This window comes from Bombus bifarius, unplaced genomic scaffold (genome assembly GCF_011952205.1).
Source record: "Bombus bifarius isolate JDL3187 unplaced genomic scaffold, Bbif_JDL3187 scf7180000008240, whole genome shotgun sequence".
NCBI classification, from domain to species: domain Eukaryota; kingdom Metazoa; phylum Arthropoda; class Insecta; order Hymenoptera; family Apidae; genus Bombus; species Bombus bifarius.
The window spans coordinates 996,528-1,016,751 of record NW_022884534.1 but is presented as its reverse complement, the minus strand read 5'-3'; the positions used below and the strand labels follow the sequence as shown (position 1 = coordinate 1,016,751).

General features: G+C 39.3%; 3 protein-coding genes across 8 annotated transcripts; 1 reads left to right on the top strand and 2 right to left on the bottom strand.

Moving 5' to 3' along the window:
• Window positions 1-103: 103 nt before the first annotated feature.
• LOC117211675 lies at window positions 104-4,279 on the bottom strand. The gene is made up of 8 exons (XM_033455827.1): window positions 4,087-4,279; window positions 3,026-3,138; window positions 1,767-1,964; window positions 1,432-1,539; window positions 1,082-1,298; window positions 677-917; window positions 397-593; window positions 104-295 (listed from the first exon to the last, which is right to left on the bottom strand). Exons 2-8 carry the CDS (start codon window positions 3,128-3,130, stop codon window positions 177-179), a joined length of 1,185 nt encoding a protein of 394 aa, XP_033311718.1. The 5' UTR covers window positions 3,131-3,138; window positions 4,087-4,279; the 3' UTR covers window positions 104-176.
• A 2,308-nt stretch (window positions 4,280-6,587) lies between these two features.
• On the bottom strand, window positions 6,588-10,044 carry LOC117211643 (DDB1- and CUL4-associated factor 11). The gene is made up of 10 exons (XM_033455766.1): window positions 9,677-10,044; window positions 9,105-9,213; window positions 8,760-9,006; window positions 8,507-8,653; window positions 8,232-8,413; window positions 8,051-8,143; window positions 7,701-7,947; window positions 7,469-7,624; window positions 7,263-7,369; window positions 6,588-7,126 (listed from the first exon to the last, which is right to left on the bottom strand). Exons 1-10 carry the CDS (start codon window positions 9,754-9,756, stop codon window positions 6,962-6,964), a joined length of 1,533 nt encoding a protein of 510 aa, XP_033311657.1. The 5' UTR covers window positions 9,757-10,044; the 3' UTR covers window positions 6,588-6,961.
• A 420-nt stretch (window positions 10,045-10,464) lies between these two features.
• LOC117211642 (SCY1-like protein 2) lies at window positions 10,465-20,182 on the top strand. 6 transcript variants are annotated; one of them, XM_033455763.1, is made up of 17 exons: window positions 10,465-10,560; window positions 14,294-14,575; window positions 14,676-14,810; window positions 14,906-15,127; window positions 15,248-15,368; window positions 15,452-15,538; window positions 15,630-15,775; window positions 15,919-16,049; window positions 16,152-16,266; window positions 16,409-16,554; window positions 16,638-16,791; window positions 16,898-17,138; window positions 17,465-17,633; window positions 17,783-17,964; window positions 18,062-18,118; window positions 18,211-18,449; window positions 18,726-18,992. In XM_033455763.1, the coding sequence occupies exons 2-17, from the start codon at window positions 14,423-14,425 to the stop codon at window positions 18,990-18,992; spliced, it is 2,565 nt and encodes an 854-aa protein (XP_033311654.1). In that variant the 5' UTR covers window positions 10,465-10,560; window positions 14,294-14,422. The 6 variants fall into 6 exon arrangements, with proteins under 6 accessions (XP_033311654.1, XP_033311653.1, XP_033311651.1 ...); XM_033455762.1 differs by lacking the exon at window positions 10,465-10,560 and adding an exon at window positions 12,203-12,761; XM_033455760.1 differs by lacking the exon at window positions 10,465-10,560 and adding an exon at window positions 12,203-12,761 and having other exon boundaries at window positions 14,010-14,575.
• Window positions 20,183-20,224: the final 42 nt, after the last annotated feature.

Genomic DNA, 20,224 nt, shown 5'->3' with positions numbered 1-20,224 from the left:
AAAGAAACTGTTTATGTGGTGGATTAGAGAATAATAAACATAAATAAATGCGATGTAAAATGAAAAGAAAGAAAGGACTGAATGGATGATTTTGTGTTCTGTGTTTTCTTTTTTGCTAAGAAAAAATAGATTACATTGGAGACGAATTACATCGCAACGTCGGTTTGAGCGGCAAATTACATATCAGGAACAGTCGGTTCGCCGTTTAATCGCAGCGGTATTACCAAAATTGGTTCCGTAGAATTTGGTTTATTCGTATAAATAGACCAGGTTCTTTCAATGCAGTCGAAGATACCTATATTTGTATGATTACTTGATCGATAGTTTGTCAATGATAATGATAGCCAAATTAGACAAAAAGAAAGAACGATAAAAATGATTAATTAGAAAACCTACCAGTTGCTATAGTTTTTACAGGGTCGTTTTTATCTTTTTCTTGATAAACTCTATAGTCGTCATCCGTTTGATCGCTTAAAATATTTATAACATCTTGGCGACACTTTGCTGGAGGATGGTTGCAAATAGCAGCCATTCTTTTGATGCTGCTATCAACGATGAGACCGTCGACTTCGGGTATTTTCAGTCGGAGATACCTAAAAAAGGAAAGAGACAAGGAAAGATTCGAGACGCCAGACAAGAGAAGAAAAGTCATTGTTAAAAATATTGTAAAATATACTTGTTACAGTGAACCGTATTCTCTCCAGGACTAACGGTCAAAATGCTTAATTGCGATTGCGTGCCATTGATCTCGCAAGGACCGACCTCGGCATTATGAAACATTCTATCTCCTTCTTGCATTAGGAAGGTCATATTTACCGAGAACCCTTCTGCCGCGCCGAAACCTTCGTTTCTTAAAATTTGTTGAGCTTGCACGTAATTCTCCGCAGTTAACAATGCCCGGGTTAGGAAGTATCTGGCTGTATGTTGTTATCCCATTTACGTACGAAAGACAGAGAGAGAGAATTGAAAGTAAATTGAAGAAAAATGGTACAGTAGGTATATTTAAAATGTACGTTTATATCCGATATAATCGAGAAGAGAAACTGAAAGAAAACGCGATACAGTGAGTTAACGTACTCACGTGTTTTACCAGATCTCAAGGTAGCAGCACTAAGCGTATTGATGGTATAAACGAGACCATACTGATTATAACCCATCGTGTATCCTGGTAAAAAACCGGCATAACTCAAAGACGTAAAATTTTCTTGCTTGCATCCTGGTTCGATTACATGCGCCGAAACTAAATACCAATGATTTAACGTTTCGCTAAGTGCATCCTCGTTATGTCCCAAAATTTCCTGTTTTTCGGAATCAACGTGACAAAAGAACATGTAAGATAGTTACTGTTACGTTTGTCTAGAAATGACTATTAGAGTCAGAACCGGAGCAGAAACAACTATTTTTCTGAGTTTGGCTCGTCGTTCGGCTTACCTGTCCGGGCTGATTGCACATGATGGTCGAACAACCAACCGGTAACGCATTTCCTTGTCCTTCATTTGCCACATTTGGCACGATATCATCTAAATGCATGAGAAACAACTGGAAAGGAAGAAATCGTTCAACATTTTTACTGGATTGAAGAAGGATTTTCCAAGGGAAAAGATATCTCAGAGGAGGTATTTATTGGTTTAAACGAGAGTAGAAAGAAAATATGCGCACGATGTATATTCGCGAGGGAAGGAGGTGCGCGCGCACGTGTTTACACATGTTGGCTAAAAATGCGCTAAGGTTGTCAAAGGATCGAAATGCATAATATATAAGCTTACCTTGTGAAAGGGAACGTTCGCACCGTCGGCCGTTCCTTGAATTTCCTTAACATATCCGGGAAATTGCTGTTCGACGCAGGCAAGAGTCTCCTCGTAAATTTTTCTACCCGCTTCCGTTTCGTAAAGTGGCAAATAGGTTTCATTGAGTGGCCGATACGCGTCGACGAACTTTTGAATTAGATCGGAAAACGTACGACCCTGTGTAAAAAGAAGTTTTCATTGCAAATGCCTGATGATACCAATTTTGAAATTGAGCGAAATCGTATCATTCGTCGTAGTCTATAATAAACTGATTTCAACCGGTTTAGCATTTAGAGATTCCTTTTCCTCCTTCGCTGTCCAGTCTTTCACCACTCACACCCTCGGCCCACCCACCTCGCGGCATACATTATTTTATCAAATCGAACGCAGCGTTCGAGACGGTGACAGCGGTTATTAAAAAGAGAACTTGAGAATATGGCGTTTTTCGCGTTTGGTACATGACGCGACGCAATGCGAAAACGCGTTACTCTAAAATCTGCACATATATTATTTTCTTAAAAGAGTAAACGCCACTGGTTGCAATAATATTGCGTAACCATTGTTACGTAACATATTCAATAGGCTGGAGACACAGGTGTGAGAATGATTTAAGACCGTGTGCGGTCTATTTGGATGCGCGTAAGAACAAAAGAATAAAACAATGGAATGTAAATACAATAAACAGTAATTTTTATAGCATGATCAAACATATACCCGATCATGCAAATACCGAGTAAAAGATAAAAGGGGAAAACCTGTATCGTTAAACGAGTCTCTGAAATGAGACATAATTAACGACCAACGACTAAATAGATTCGCGTTCTACACTTTCTATACGGTCGCTGTAATTCTAATTAATATAATAGCAACCGTATTAGCGTTATCTTCGATTCATAAAACTTACGGAAGGAAATTAGTACGATACGTTGGGTATTTGTTAAATAAACACGTATATACGTACTTCGATATTTTATGCAGAATCAGAACCGATTAATAACCCAAGTCAACGATATTTACTTATAATCAGTGATTTTCCGTCTGCTTTTTTGAATATAATCGAATGTTGCGGCATTCGTCTTATGTAACTAATAATTCCGTTTCTTGAGCAGTTTTTTTTTATTTCCTCTTGTACTATATTCTCGTAAAGATATAAATTCTACGAATACGTTACACGTGTGGCGACCAGATACGATCTAATACAATATAACAACGATAGAAGAAAAAGAATGAATTCTTACGATATCAAAGCCGACGTCGTAATGAGTTCCTCTGGTGTAAATGATAGGAATCGCTTGCCTCCTTCCGATGTCCTTTGTCTTGCTGGTTATCTCTTGATCGGGCATTGTCGTTTCTGGACAACGAAATGGTTGCAACGTCACGACTAAAATTTCAACGCTATTTCGTTACATATTCGCAAGGTCGCGTTATCTCTTTTAACCCATTGCCATTCGCAATATTTTCCTATTTCCTTTCCAATCGGTTTGCGCTAATTTCCTCGCTCACCGTCGTCGACTCGTCGAGTTTCAGTATACGTTGTAATAACATATTTATATATCTATCAGTATGTTTATTTATACAGCTAATGATAACGAGTCAGAATCGTCGGCGTAGGACCACAAAGGGTAAATAACTGCACCCTTGTTTCTCTCGCGTTTCACTTACGACTACGGATTTTTCAATCGACTTTGTTCGAAAACTAGCGTTCCTTCGATTTTCTCCAGCCCACTCTTCTCTCACTCTTTCTCTCTTACTCTCTTACACTCTTACCCTCTTCTTACTTTTATGCCAATATTTGCTAATTTGTTCTTTAACGCGCGAATATCTATCTTTTCGAACGTATAATGCGTCCTCGTTTGATTATCGGACATGTAACCAACCAAAGTATGTATACCGTGCTGCATGCTATATCGAACACGAATAATTCATTTTCCTTCGCGTGGTGGTCACGATTCTCGTTTGCTCTATCGTTGCAATTTCTCCCTCTTTCTTTTCTTTTGTCGACTGGCACACGATACACGAAACACGATAAAGAATAGAACAGGGTATCCGAACGAGGTAAATGCACAAAAAAAAAAAAAACGTAGAGTCAGCGATCGTAAAATGAAAAATTCGACGATCTCGAGAATGCAAGATGATAGAAAATCGATGAGAAAGAAAAGCAATCGGATACTTACTACTTGCCACTCGATTACACCTACTTCTTAATAGTGTTCGTTCAGTTTACTCTGCACCCGTATTATGTACATACAATTACTCTTCTTTCTCGTATTGTCACTTTGCTTCTTACTTCTAGACTTACCCTCGAGAAAACTCGCAGAGACGCAAGTGAAATATACCGAAACGGCGGAGGTCGCGTCGTCGTTTTGACGGTGATGATCGTCGCGCACGACTGACGATTCGCGATCGGCTTCGCTCCGCTACGAAGACTCCAAGTCTAATCTACCTTTTATCGGCTTACATCGATTAGCGGAGTCGTACGGTATGGATAGTTGAGTTACCTCCAGGGGGAAAGAATTCTTCGAAGTTTAAAGAATACATTGTGCGTTATACTACCACGTTGCCACAGCCACCGGCGATCGTTAATGCTATTACTTTTCATCTTGTCTTTTCCATCCGATCTTTTCACCACGCGATGATATCGAACGGAAGTAAAGTACGCCTCTTTATTGTGCACGACAATGGTACCGATTGCGATATGAGAAAAAGAGTCTCTGTTTTCGATTATCTGTTTCTTTTTTTCATTTAATAGCATACTCCAACGCGTATACCTCCGATTACTTTCGATTCTCATTTCAATTCGAATTAATCCACAGCAAGATTCTCTCTCTTCCTGTTTTTCTGATTTCGTAAAAGTAGAAAATAGCAAGGAGGGGAGAATAAGGAACAGGGAATTTTTTATTCTAGTGGATAACAAATAAATTATAATATAATTAGATATAATATAGTTACTGTATATAGCTGTTATCAAGATATGCTATGCCATTAATGCCTGCAATTTAGTATGCTATCGCATTTGAGCAACGATGCTTTTAGATTCACGTAGACGTACGTTGGATTAGACGAATCGAGATCTCTTATCAGAAGCAGAAAATCCCTTACTACGGCGACATTTCACGAAAAAAAAAAAAAAAGGAAAGAGAAGTAGGACAGACAGATTGCACGAGGAATTGAGAAACGAAAGAAAGCGATCTGGTTCTCGCGAGAAGACGATGAGAAGGAGAATGAGGGGGAAAAGGGAAAACATGATATAGTATGGATATCTGTGACATAAAATCTAATCGTAAAACACAATCCAATATAATTATTCAGTAAGGCATAGTTGCAAAAGAATCTCATAAGCATTGCAGCTGACAGTCAGCCGCTATTCTGGCTTCCAAATACGGCTATATTTCATGTCTATAGATGGACGAGAACCAGAGCTCGAAGCTGTTTTACGGTTTCCTCTAAAATCTCATCACTGGCGATTTCCTTCTCTTTTATCAAATCTATATCGTTTATTACACACACGCAAATCCTAAACAAAAAAGTAACAAGTGCGACCTCGACCGTTTTATTAAATTTATTCGATTATCTTTCCTAATTAAAACTCGCAAAATTCGTGATATTCCACATAATTGTCGTCATACTTAAACCGTAAATTACGTATTCGATAGAACAATGAATCAAATTCGTACAGCACGAGCGATCAGTAATTAGCAGTGAATAAAGTAACGAGTACATATTTCTTTGTTTTTCTCTTATTGGCATTGGAGGCTTATTACCCTGTTTCACATAAGAAGATACTATCCCATGAAGAATGCAAATTAGAGGTTATTTTCTAGTAATTTATTAGTATACATGTTTTAATATAACATAATGTATGTATATCTAAATATATACACGCGCGAGTGTATAGGTGTGTAAATGTGTGTGTGCGTGTGAGCGTGTGTAGATGGATTTATGTGGAGTGTCTGTATAATGTTTCTATATATTTATGTATATCTGTACATTTTTGGAAAATCGTGCGCGACATTTAAACATACCTAGTAAAATACGTACATCGAAAAATGTACACAACAACATCTTTTCCACATTTGGTCACTTTGAAAACAAGCTATATCCGTTTACAAATCCTCCCCATTTCTTTCTCCTTGCATATTCTTCACTTCCGTTTGTTGTCGTACTCATTTTCTCGTCATTCACAAAATTATACATAATTTTATTCGTACAAGGAATTACATGGAGGAAAAGTAATAACTTTCTTCTTCTTAACAGGAAAAGCAAATGTTGTTTGTATTTTTATAACAATAACTTACTCCCCACAGACAAAGATTAAAACAGAAACTTATAATTAGTGCACTGTTATAATGCGATACGAATCAAAGACATTTCTCCTCTGAAATTTCTAAAATAGAAGAACCAGACACAAAGAGATGGTAAATTAAACAGCTGGTTATCGGCAGAAGGGATGCTGGGAGGTAGAGAAGGGGAATTATTGGAGAAGGAGAAACAAAGAGATGGAGAAAAACCTTCGCTTCGTAACAAAGACACTTTCCTGACCCGAGTTTAAACATCACTTTTAAGCAATAGTATACATACATACATACATACATACATACATGTATACATGTATACATACATACGTACGTACATACATATACATACATACATACGTACATACATACATACATACACACATACATGTATGCATGCATACATACATTCATATATACATACGGAGAGACATATATACATATGTGTGTGTGTTCGTCTGTCTAGTGTATTACCCACTTTGCGGTAGAAAATAATAACGCCTAAAAATTTCCTCCACTTGGATTTAATATAAAAGAAAGCAATCGTTAAATATCGGATAAAAAGAAATACGGTTCTACGAGAATGAGTTACATAGCCGGTGCTGTCGTGCCCGCGTCTTTTGTCTTACAAATATGCGTTTAGGTATGACGCACTATTATTCCGATATCAGAATGGCAGCATTGATTCTGAAATGGTGCGTATATTCAGTGAAAACTCAGTCTTGTAGAAACAGTTAGTCTCTTGAATTTCGGCGAGTAACAATAGTCACCGATACAAAATTGCTCTGCCGCAAACACTAGGCATTATTAACTTTTTTCTCGTAGGAACGAAAAGACTGAATTCCCGAGAACATTTAATTTCCCGGTTGACATTTATGATACTCAACACGCTACTGCTCTGCTGTGTTTAGCTGCACGTTGAGCAGCTATTCGTTGACTTCGTCTTAAAGTACGCGGAGGTGATTCTGCGTCAGTTTCCTCTTCTGAATCGGAATTATCTAGTGCTGTCTTCCCAGCATATCGCCAACTAACAATTGCACCATCCCACTGAAACAGAATGTTTTCTTTCGATCGTACTCTTCATTCTCATTTATACATCCCACTGCTTACTAATATTTATATTTAGATGTACATAATAATATCTACATATAAAACTGAAATATGTATAATATATAATACATACAGATGTTGAAACAATTTCCTGATGAAATGGATGCCAACTAACATCACGCACACATCCTTTGTGTCCTACTAAACTACTAACTATCCTACCCGTCAAAACATCGTAAACTGAAAAGAATTAAAAATCGTTTATGAACTTTAAAATTTATCGCAACGCAAAATTCGCGTGATCGTTCGAATTCCGATACAAACACAGTGCAAACTTACGTATTACTCGACCTGCTGCGCATCCGGTGTAAATATACCTTTGACCGGTAATAGACGAAGGTGAAAAATGACAACGTATTAAAGTTTGAAGAACGGAATGACCACGATAGGTCATAATGCTGGTATCACCTTCCAACATATTTCTCGCTCTATGCACTGTAACGGAAACGTAAAAATCTTTGCATAATACTGCGACATACTGCGCGATAATCAGTAGTTATTCTTTACTAACGTCGTTTTGGTACTCGTTGCCATCGATAATCCCAGTTTTGATTTGCAACAGCTTTACGTGTATTTTGTTCTCCGTTATGATCGGAAAACGCACGTACATCCCACAATTTGATTGTTTGATCTTTACTATTAGTAATCAAATAACGGCCATCACCACGTGGATCAATATACGTTATCCCATCCATATGGCCAGCTAATACTCCAACCGGATGTGGATCAGTTTCGTTTAAAGTTCTTCTGTCCCAAACCTAACAAATCAAAAAGAAAATTTATCATAATGTATGGGATACATTATATTACAATGTGTGTCGTATATATGTATAATTCCTTTCATAAAATGGTGATAAACACCTTGCAGAGGCCATCATCACCAGCGCTGTATAGGATTTGAGAAGTATTGTCCGCAAAAGCAACCGTATTTACATCGTTGTCATGACCTTCGATCTAGAAAAGCAGGGAAAAGAAAAAAGAAAAATCTGTAAGGGATAAATGGTGGAACATTAACTTGTGATAATGATATACAGACACATACTCTGAAAGCCCGTTGATGACACTCTCTGTCATAAACGTAAAGATAACCATCGTTTGCTCCACCTAAAATCTCTCGGCCATCGCTAGAAAATACAAGCGAAAATACGCAAAATCGTCGATCCTCTGGACACAGTGATAAGGATTCTTGGGCACTCGAATCTCCATAAACCGGACAGAGATATACTGGAATAAAGAAAGTAAGAGACAAGGAATGATAAGAAAAACTTAACTCATTTGTATTGTTTCAACAGCATACTATATACTTATAATACTTACAACATTCTGACCAACTGGAATAAACGATATAATTCCCATCGGGACTGAACGCTGTGTCTAGGATACTCCAACCTACGTCACGTGCGGGAATGGTTTTGAATTGTACAAAATCTCCATCGTGTGTTCGGTAAAGACGTAAAAATTTGTCTGTTAAAACATAGAACGTTAGATTCGATAATGTGAAAAATCAAAACAATTTATGGAGAGAGGATTTGCTCCGAATAGAAAGACAATTTCAATGTATGTAACTTGCCTTGACTGGCAGTTAAGAAAAATCTTCCATCTTTGGAGTAAGAACCGCAAAATGCTTTGGTATTATATTTAGCAACCTGATGCATCTTATTTGGTAAAAAATTGCTACTTATTCTGCATCGTTCACCTGTACTAAAACTAGGACCTAGAGCTCTTCTTTGAATCATCGATGTGACAGAGAGGTTACGCTTATCAATATTATCTATAAATCCGCATGCTTGCTTTGTAGCAAGACTTATTTCACTTTTCTAAAAACAAAAAAGAAAACGACAACGAGAAGAACATAGAATCTGAAACAACAACTGAAAGTAACGGCTGGTGAGCCGTATATTTCTAAATAACGAACATCTAGCCTGGATGTATTTGGCAAAGACGTAATTCTTGGAGGTTGTGAATTTGCGGCGTATTCCTCATCCGAGTCATCATGATCCGAAGATATGATATGTAATTGACCGCTGCAACATTCCAGAACGGAAATCCGTTAATAATCTCGATTGCTGTGAGCTGAACTGCTTGCTCGAGAAAAGACTAAAGGGACGGTGAACGAGGAGGTTAGGTTATCCAAAGAGACAAGACAGATGAAAATATTCGATTATCTTGAGAAAACAGAGAGAGATACGATAAAAAGGGGTAGGATTTCCTCACGGAAAACGAATGTTTCGCTTTTACAAAAGCGAATTATCGTAGCGCGGATCTATAATAATAACAAATTAGAGGAAGAGGTTAGAATTCCTCCTGCTCTCGTTTGTTCATTCTCTCTCTCTCTGTCCTTCTGTCATTTTTTCAACTTCTCTTTTCTGTGGAACCTCTATGCCTTTCCTGTCTCTTTCTATCAACGGTCATACGTATACCACACGTTCATAGGAAAGATCCACAATGATACTAAACCTTTCGCCTATGAGATAACATTGAACCAACCTGCGTATTAGATATTGCAAGACAGCAGCAAGTCCTGGATCATGTTCAATATCCATATTCCGTGAACTAATGCCTCCCATGCAGCGTGTAAACGAATCTTATTTACCGTCTAAAAGCAAACAAGGAAAACGTCCGAGGGTTGATGGCGTTAGTGCAGTGACTATGACAGTTGAAACAGACGATGACAGGAACGGAGAGAGCGCGTGAGAACTTGGAGAGAAGAGGGGAGAGGAGAACGGATCGTGATATCTTGTTCTTCAACGGTTGCAACACATGGAAAAAGAAAAAGTTGTTATTCGAAAAGTAATAGATTGCAATTGTGATTGCCGGACTATAGTAACACATACACATATATGTGTATTGTGTACGTGTAGAGTATGTGTAGATCGAATTCATCGAGCAAACGAGGCTGAAAAGGAAAAGGGTTAAAAAATTAAAGGGGGAGGAGGACGAAGGCGCGAAACATATTTAAACGTTGTTATACGAACGTTGAAATTTCGACATTAAGCATCAATTAATTTGGAACATTTTCAAGCACGTTCACAAACACTACAAGTAAAAAACTCTATATCCGATTCAGATATTCTACGTATCTAGCATCAGTCAAATAAAAAGAAGGAACTTTATGACGAGTTCCAGTGATTTCCGAATTTTGCGAACGTATTTTTTCGGAACAACAAACCATTTCGAATTATTGGGCTTTTAGGACAAATACGATAGGATAAACATTACAGATAAATATTATAACGATACTAGAAAAGGATCAGAAAATTTATTACGCTTACTAGATCTGTCACTAGTTGAGGTTAAAAGTTGAGCGAAACTGATCGGAAAGCGTTTAAATTGCGCTGATCGAAGATAAGTCAGTGAACTTTCCTGTTCAGGTAAATTCAACTTGATTCCTATGCGCATCGAAACATTCACGGTGCATAGCCATTGGCTAAATACAGAATAGACCTGACATTCAATGCATCTTCATGTTCCATGTTTTGATTTGAGGGTCAGCTAACAACCTAACTATTACCCCCTTGCTATTATCGTGTCACACGAGATATTATTGATTCCGGTATAGATCCCTGAACGATAACAGAATGTGTGCCACGATATTCCCTAAGATTGAATCAAATGTGATTCCAATGTTGGTCGTATTACAGAACGCGAGACACAAAATCCCAAATAATATCATGTCTATTCTATACTTGATCTAGTTAGATAGAGTTAATGGAATGGATTACGAGCACTCATACATATACTATACATACGAGATCCCATGATGCCGCGTGAAATAACGCGTGATCGCGGATGTATTGTAACTTTAGTATGTAGCGTCACCATTGTTCGACTAATGTACTTCATTCTCCTGTATTCTGCTTTACCCTCACAGTACGCAACACTTTGCCAATAATGGACATAACGTGTGTCGCGGGCGAAAGAGAGTACAGGAGAGTGAAGTACACTGAACAAACGATAGTGGCGTTACATACTAAAGCTACAGTATGACCACGATCCAGTTGCATAGTATGTATGTATACATATCAATGATATCAACGATTGGTAATGTCGACCGAGTAACTGTAAGCTCGGTACATAAAAATAGGCAAATTTCAGTCAAATATGTACTGTACGTACGTATTTTAACAAGGCGATGAAAACGACGCGGTTTTCGCATAGATGAAAAGAAAATGTAACAGATGTTATATATATCTTTAACAACATGGTATACCGAAAAATTACAAATGTAGTATATATTTCTTTTCTAATAACACGTATAGGACACAGATTTAAATGATTGGATCGATAAGAAAATCTGTAATGTATAATATACATACACGTATACATATGTATTCATTATATGCATATACATATACGTATAATACACAGGAAGGAACTAGAACTATTTTTCTTTTTCTTAATCGTTTCCTGTTTTTCGTCGCGTCCTCTGATCTCTTGCCATCTCACACTTACAAATTGTAATCTGTAGTTAATACGTAATCCGTAAACCGTAAGTTGCGACATATGGTAACCCCTATCGACTAGTCAATTCCCCCTACCTTCGGAGCAAGTTATCGCATCCCCTAACCCCGGTCTCCGGTCCGGTGTCCCGTGACCCACAGCTACCTGCAGTCTACAGCTACCAGACCTATAATTTCCAGGCAGAGGCTTACACCCTGGCCAGAACCGGAACCAAGCTGAAGCCGAGGTCGTGGGCAAAGCCATAGCTCAGCCGGGATCGGAGTGCGCGCATGCGTCTTTTTATTATTTTCTTGCGACTTTCTCGTTCTCCTATCGAATGTCGACAACGTTAATTCGCACGTCGCGACGACGATGACGACAAGGACGACGACAACGAAGACAACGACGACGTCGACGATGACGACAACGGCAACGACGATGACGACGATGACGACAACGACGATGACGACAACGACAACGACGATGACAACAATAACGATGAAGAAGACGATGAGAACAAGAAGAAGAAAGAGATTGAAAACGAACACGGTATCAACATTATCGGCTATCGCGCGAATATCACCTTACATCGTTATTGCTACTGGCAAAAATAGAAGACGAAAACAAAGATGGGAGCGAAGACGAAGACGAGAACAGGGCTAGAATTAGGGACAAGAACAAGATCAACAGCAGCAACAGTTAGAAGAAGAAACGACGACTACTACGTGGACGGCGGTCACGACGAAAAGAAAACAAAGAAACAGAATCAAAACAAAAACAAAATGAATAAGACGAAGAGAGGAAGAAATAGAGAAATTTGGATAAAAGAGAATAATCTTAGTGGGACGGTTGTCGAGATGTGCAATATCGGAAGCGATACGCAGGAAAGATAGTTTAGAGAAAAGCGAAGGATCTGATTATCGGTAGCAGTGTCGAAAATTATATCTGTGTCGGTGGTGATGCAGTCACGCGTCAATCGTGGCCGACTGTTCCTTTGGATTGCTCGCGCGAGGTTCGCGCGGCGCGCGCGTGCTCCGAGCCACCGCGCATCGCGCATTACCCTTCTTTCAGTTTCTTCATGCTTATAGTGCTTCTATACGCGGTACACGATTCCCGTTGTCGTCGGCAACAGGTGAGCCATTCCAAACCTTCAGCTGCCTTGTGCTCTTTTTCCCCGTTTTTCACCAATCATTTTCGCGCTGTTTCTTTTCTTCTTATTTTCTCTCTCTCTCCTTCTTTCTCCCCCAAAGTCTCACTCCCCCTCTCATCTCCTTACCATCTTGTTCGATTTCTTTTTCTTTCTACTTTGTCCGATTTTGTTCTCGCTGTTCCAAAATCTGCTGTTTTATTGAAGCTAACCGACGATTCTATTAACACGGTGTTATTTAATTAACGATACGACGTATTACCGCTATTTTTGAATAATTGGCCGAACAATAGGCGAATTACACTCTAATCGATCGCGAGTTTCCCCGCGAACTTGTGCCAGAGGAATCGTGTTTCAGTTGACCACAGTCGCTCGAATGGTCTAGATGGAATCGCCGACTAACCCGCTACCTTAATTAACTACCATTGTTGGCTGTCGACGAACGTTCAAGCTGCCCCTTTCGACATTTGACAACCACTTTTCCGACCATCTGTTCGGTATTGTCGTTCGAAACCGGCACAATCATAGATTTTCAATCACAGATCAAATCATAGATTTTCAATCATTTCGCGCTCAAACGAATCTCAACGTTTCGCTTCGTTCCGTTCCGTTATCCGTTATTCGAGAAAAACGACATACTCGTACGTGAAACGCGTTATTCTCTTCCCATCCTGATCCTGAAATCGATTCCAATTATTTGCAATTCTTTACTCGGTGCTAATGTGATGAATTTTGCGTGACAGCATCTTGCTTTCTCTTACCGTCCATGACCGAAACAAACTTTGTCTCTGTCTTGTCTTTGACGAATCGATAATATATGTGTGTGTATGGTTGTTAGTCGATCTTTAAACTTGCTGCGAATTTTTCCGAAACTGTTTAAATATCGAATTAAAATTCACGAAAAATCATCGAGTCCTCGAATTTGTTTTTATTTTCCATTTATTATTAATATACACGGCAAATGGTAAACAGCAATAGCGACATATTACCAATTATATTTATCGAAGCAAGAAATAGAAAATAGAACGAACTGATGAGAATAAATGAATATGCTGGTAGAAAGTCGATTCTTCTTCTCTTGACAGCTGTGCCTAATTCGAATGTGTCCGTTAGCCTGTTCGGATTATGTTTATTCCTGATTGCGCGACCATTCGAAACGTAATGAATCCGACTGATGCGATCCAATTCGATTTATCTCTCGAGTTATACTCGTTGATTGTGCAATATGTATAGAGGATTGCCTACGAAGGTACGAGGTGGTAAATCGATAAGGAGTTGCGTAAGGAGAAACGAGAGGAGCCGCGAGACGAATTCACGAGAGAAAGAAAAAGACTGTGAATGGGCAGATTAGTAAAAATGTTGCTCTTGGTATACCGATTGATGTATATCGATCGTTGCACGCGCAGAATAATCGATTAAATCGCCGCCATTATTGTCATCGTCGTCGTTGTCGTCGATATTGACTCGCGATAGCGAGTAAAAATGTATCGATCTAAGAATACGTTTGTGCTTGATAGTCCAGCAGGTGTATCCGTGGGAGAAGCAAGTGACTGGAAGAGGATAATCGAAAGTTGAGAAATTTGGCCGGAGCGAAGCGATTAAACAAAGTGATTCGATGAACATTGAGGATTAACACGAAAGTCGTTATGTTTGCCAAGTCGAAAAGCAGTGGCTCGACACCGAGCGTTATACTCCCGAATCCCCTTCAAAATTTATACGAAGTCGGCAAACAATCGGCTACCGCGGGCCCCGAAAACGCTTGGCGCATATACGACGGATACACGAAAACCGATCGAAAGGTAATACAATTTTTCAACGACCAGCGTCCATCTTCTCCCCCTCCTTCACTCTTTTCCCCTCGTTGTTGCCCGTTTACTTGCTTCTTCTCTTTCGTTTTAGGAAGTGTCGATATTTTTCTTTGACAAAAGATCGGTCGATAAGCTGCACAAACCGAAACGAAAGGAGACCGTGACGGAAATTTTACGGAATGGAGCACGACAAATGGAACGATTCTCTCATCCAAAGATACTGCAAGTAAGAGATCTCTGTCTCTGTTTTCGTCGGATACACATTTTTTTTTCACAAATGCACGAAAAATCATCGTCGCTCATTAATATCTATCCGTTTAGGCGTTCAAGGTGGAGGAATGCGCGGATAGTTTGGCATTCGCGTCGGAACCAGTGTTGGCTAGTCTTGCCAACGTTTTAGCCTATCAGGAGCAACAAGCGAATAACGTTGGTCAGTCGACGAGTAACGTAACGAAACAAACTTCCTCGGTCGCTGGTCATCGTGCAACGTACGCGAAAGAATACGAGTTGCTCGACATCGAAATCAAGTATGGGTTGTTGCAGGTGAGGAAACCGACTGGGGCTCGATCTAATTTATGCTCATGTCATATACCCTATTATAATAATAATAATAATAGTCTTCTTTTTCTCTTCTTTTTCTCTCTCTTTTTTTCTTTCATTCAGATCACGGAGGCTCTGCTTTTTCTTCACGGAACCTGCAAAGTTCTTCATAGGAACGTTTGTCCTGCCAGTATTATAATAACCAAAAGGGGTACTTGGAAATTGTCAGGGCTGGAATTTATCGGTGAGTCTGATCGCACGATCTCGTTTGACGTGCAGTTTTCCAGACACGATCTTTCGCGATTCGTTCGCTTTTTCTTGTCGTAGAAAAAGTTAACGAAGTACCGATGATACCATTGCAACCTTGGACTAACCGCATGCCGAAAATGACGCAGCCGAATCTCGATTACATAGGTAAGAATGTAAAAATATCCCGATCTTTTTTCCATTTACTTTTTTTCTTTTTTCTTTTTCTTTGCGTTCGTAACGCGTTTACACGCTACAGCTCCGGAAGTGCAACAAAAGAAAGTGGGAGGCTTCTACAGCGATATGTATAGCTTTGGTATGACGATATGTGCAATTTTCAACCAAGGACGCCCGTTGATTCAAGGGAATCATAGTTGTTCCGAGTACCTGAAACAGCTGGAAAACGTAAGCAACTGTTTCTACGTAGTACAGTGTTCTCGTATTATCTCGTGTTATCTCTTAGCTATCATTGCACGTGTCTCTAATTCTTTTCTAATATATTTAACCATTTATTTCCTTGTTCGTCGTTTCCTTTTCCATTGCCACAGCTGAAAGAACAAGTTGAGGTTATACTACCTCTAGTTCCTCTTCCGCTACGAGAAGCCGTTTCCCGACTGTTACACGTAGATCCAGAAAAGAGGCCGACCATTCAAGTTTTATCCATGATCAAATATTTTCAGTACGTAAATACGTTTCTCTCGAACGAACATTCCACCTCCTTTGTATTTATATTGTAATTATTCTACGCGAAATCATCTTCCACTTTGCTTTCATTTTGCAGAGATCCACCGGTATACGCGCTTCAATTTCTCGACGTTAGCAAAATGAAAGACGTATTACAGAAAGAGCATTTTTATACGACTACTTTGAAAGGAATATTGCCTTATATACCAAGGGTAATTCGTACAGTATACATATAAAATAGATTCACGTATAACGCGATACAATATAGTCTAACGATATGACGTAACGTGGTGTAATAAATGTTAACTACGCGACATGAAACACCATATGAAAACAATATATTTGAATCAACAGAAACTTTGGTATCAACATATCTGGACGTATTTGCAAACTGAGTTGGAAAGTCAAGAAGTGCAATCGGCTGTACTACAACCGGTACTTTACATCGTACAAAATAGTACACAAGAAGAGTACGATCAAATTGTATTTCCATCGTTACGGTAAATATTATAGAAAAATATCTCTGTCTTGTTTCATTCGCGAGTTTATTTGTTATTAATTGGCGAATGGAATCGTCGCGTAGGTCGCTTTTTTCGAATCGGAAATCGATTCAGGGTACGGTAACGCTGTTGGAAAATTTGCATTTGATATTAATGAAAACGTCTCGAGAATATATAGAAGGTGAAGTACTTCCAATGTTATACACATCTTTCGAGAACTCAACTACTCAAGTACAGGTATGTGTACACAAGTGTATGTCAAATAAGAAAGAAAGCGAATAGAAGAAACAGAAATGGAAAAAGGAAGAGGTGAAAGAAGTAATGCGTATTAAATGGTTCGTAGACCGCAGCATTCGTAGCTGTATCGAACGTGACCGACTATATAGACGACGAGTCCGTTCGAAATATCGTACTGCCGAAACTCCTTCAGGCGTTTGAAAAAAATTTAATAGATTCCCGAGTACTAATGAACGTGATCCCTTGCATTTTAAATCGGTTAGAGAAGCAGAAAATCATCGATTGCATCTTACCGTTGTTGTTCAGTGTAAAGCTTCAAGAACCGGAGATAATCGTTCGGGTTGTACGTAAGTACACACGGTACATAAGTACGTTTGCATCCTTCTTCCCCGATTGAAGCTCTTGGGATAGTGGTTGTATTTGTTTCGAATAAAAATCGCGTCCATGCTTTATACCTATGTATATATAGGTAACGTGTAACCGAATCAGCGTTGATCCACAGCCACATAGATGAATATGTAACGTAATAAAGACAACGACTATTCTGAAACTTTTAAACGGGGTTGTATGCGTATACGATGCAGTTGCATTCCCACGATCGTCCTCGTTGTTGTTGTTGATTGATTGATGCATATTCGATACTGAGACCAAGGTTACGATTCAACTCCGACAGAGATTTACAGATTGATGTTAACCGACAAAAAGTACGGACTTTCTGTCAGCTGGATGGCGACTCGAGCGATGCCTTCTTTGCTACCTCATACTATCAATCCAGCACTGACTCTCGAACAATTTGAATTACTTCTCAAGGTGTTACAAGATATGCTGAATCACATCGAAAGGTGATGAAACGTTTGTTACAGATAATATAGATTTTACGTATAACTTGCGAAATTTCTACAAAGCATCGATAATCGCTGTTACACATTTTTTCGTTTGTTCTTTCGTTTTTGTTTCGTCGTTTCCTTTGCTTTTTTGTCCTTCCGAACAGAAATCAAAGGAATCAGTTAACCCTGGACAATCTGTCATTGTCGAGCCCGGAACGATATCGAAGTTTACGGCATCAACATAGTACGGATAATATGTACGTCGCGCCTTTCAACATACCAAACTTACGGATCGAGCAACGTAAAACTTCTTCGGCCGAAGACATGGCTCGGAAAAATAGCACAAGTAAGAATGGCACGAAAGAAGCAAATAACGTTGGAAATGCGTGTATAGGTGGAATCGCAAGTCACCTGATTTTATAATAAATCCCGCTATTTTGTAGATTCGATGTCGTCGACGGTTTCGGCGGAAAACATGGCGAGAAAGAACTCGATGATAAGTAAGTGATTTTTCACGTACGCGTAATGGTACTTTCTACTACTTTTATAGACGAACGTTGTTCTTTAATAATTTTAACATTGTTCGAATCAGCCATGTTCAGATGGTTCTCGTCCTCGAACAACGACAACAGTAATTTCTTGAAAGTGGCGAATACCTTTACGAGCAGGCGGTTATCGGACAACACTCTGATGACACCGAAAATCCGAGTAGCACCGTCTTGCGAAAGTTCTCCAGGTGTTACACCCGGCGATGGATTACCAATCCGGCGCCATTCGAGTACCGGCCCTCAAGATCGACGAGGATCTAATATAAATTTATCGCCTCCCTTGGTATCGTACCTTTGCCATCCTATCGTTTACCCTGTTATCCTTTTTTCTTTCGGTTCGTTGTTTCAACTAGGAAAGGATAAGAAGAAATATGTAAAACGTAATAAACCAGCAAACAAATTGACCGTTTATAGTAAAAAGTAAGAACTAGCTTTCGTAGAGAAGCAACGGGGCAGAGAAAGAAAAAGAAAGAAAGAAAGAAAGAGAAAAAAGGGGGAAAAGAGAGAAAGAAAGGAGGGTTGCAGTAAGGGAGTATTAAAGATGTGATTCTCTCGATAGGGTGGAGGAATGCCGATTACCAGTAGCAGTGTACCATACTTGGTTAGTTCAAGCATGAACAGTATACGAGGTTCGAGGCGTCCGTCCGTTTCTTCGACGTCTTCTCAGCAAGGGACCGGACTTCTACAGCAGGTTGGCTCCAGCATGGTAAGACAACAACCCCCCATCTGCCTCAACCTCAATGGACTACCACCACCACCACCACCACAACCACAACCACCAACACTTTCTCCATTACTCCAGCTACCGGGACAGCCTTTCCACTGACCCTTCGTTACAGCTGCAGCGTAAGAATATTCACTAGCTTATCCGAAGACGTCGCCGATGCTCTCTTTTCTTTTCTTTAGTAATATGCGACTCGTAGATCGATAATGTCCATCGTTCTCGTCACGCTGTGTCTTCTTTTCTTTCAAAAGAGAAACGAAAAGTAGAGAAAAAAAGAAAGAAAAAGGAACACCATCTCTGTGATTACGACGTAAAGTGAATATCGTTCACGGTATTCACGTATATTCACGTAGTGGCGCATTTTGCAATTTGGATAGTTTGTCAAGCAAAAACATATACATATCTTTTTTTTACAGCAAACGGACAATTCCTGCTTATCCTACTTTTCTCCCATATTCTCTCTCTCTCTCTCTCTCTTGTTCTCTGTCTCTTTTTCTTTCATTCAATTTTTCACTAGTTCGCTCGCTCGCTCGCTCGCTCGTCCAGCTTTAATCCTTCCTACCTCTCTCTGATTGCCTGCTCTGATCTACTACTCATAATCTATCGAATCTTTTATTGTTCACGATCTTCCGATTTCCTTCGATTTACGTATATATGTATGTACAAGCACCAATGCTTCGCAGCTACTTGTATCGCGTGCATATATCATGTATATATCGTGGATGATTTTTCGGAAATCGACGAAACAAAGTAACATATTGTATCATTTTTCGATGGCACGACAAACATCAGTAATTATACACTTGTCTTTTGTTTCGTTACAGTACCAATTCTTCAACAAACAATTCGACGCTTGAACCGTGACCTTCGTAGGATACCGCGTACCCACTGTCATAACGAACAATTGGTTACTAGTTACTAATTACTAGTTACTGGTGGTTACCGTCCGCGCGACACGACGCGACGCAGTCAAGGTAAATAGCAGCAAATAAGAATAATTTGATAGGGATCTCGTTGGAGTTGAAGAAACGGCTTTTGGTTGATCGATCTTGCTACATTATCCTATGTATGTACCTAGTCGTATCGGACGTACGTCGAATAACTTTTACTCTTGAGATGGATATACTTGGACCTAAAATGTATCGGTCATCCGTAGAAACGTAGTAGCACGAGTAAGGACTTTGATTTCTTGCAGAAAATATCGATTTATTCGAGACCTTCTAAAGTGGCCTAATCCCATAACAAGTAAAACATAGTTGTCAATTTGTCTGTGTAATCGTTTAAGACATTCTAAAGAAACACGAACGAATGTGTTTAGTACGTGGCCTGTGGTT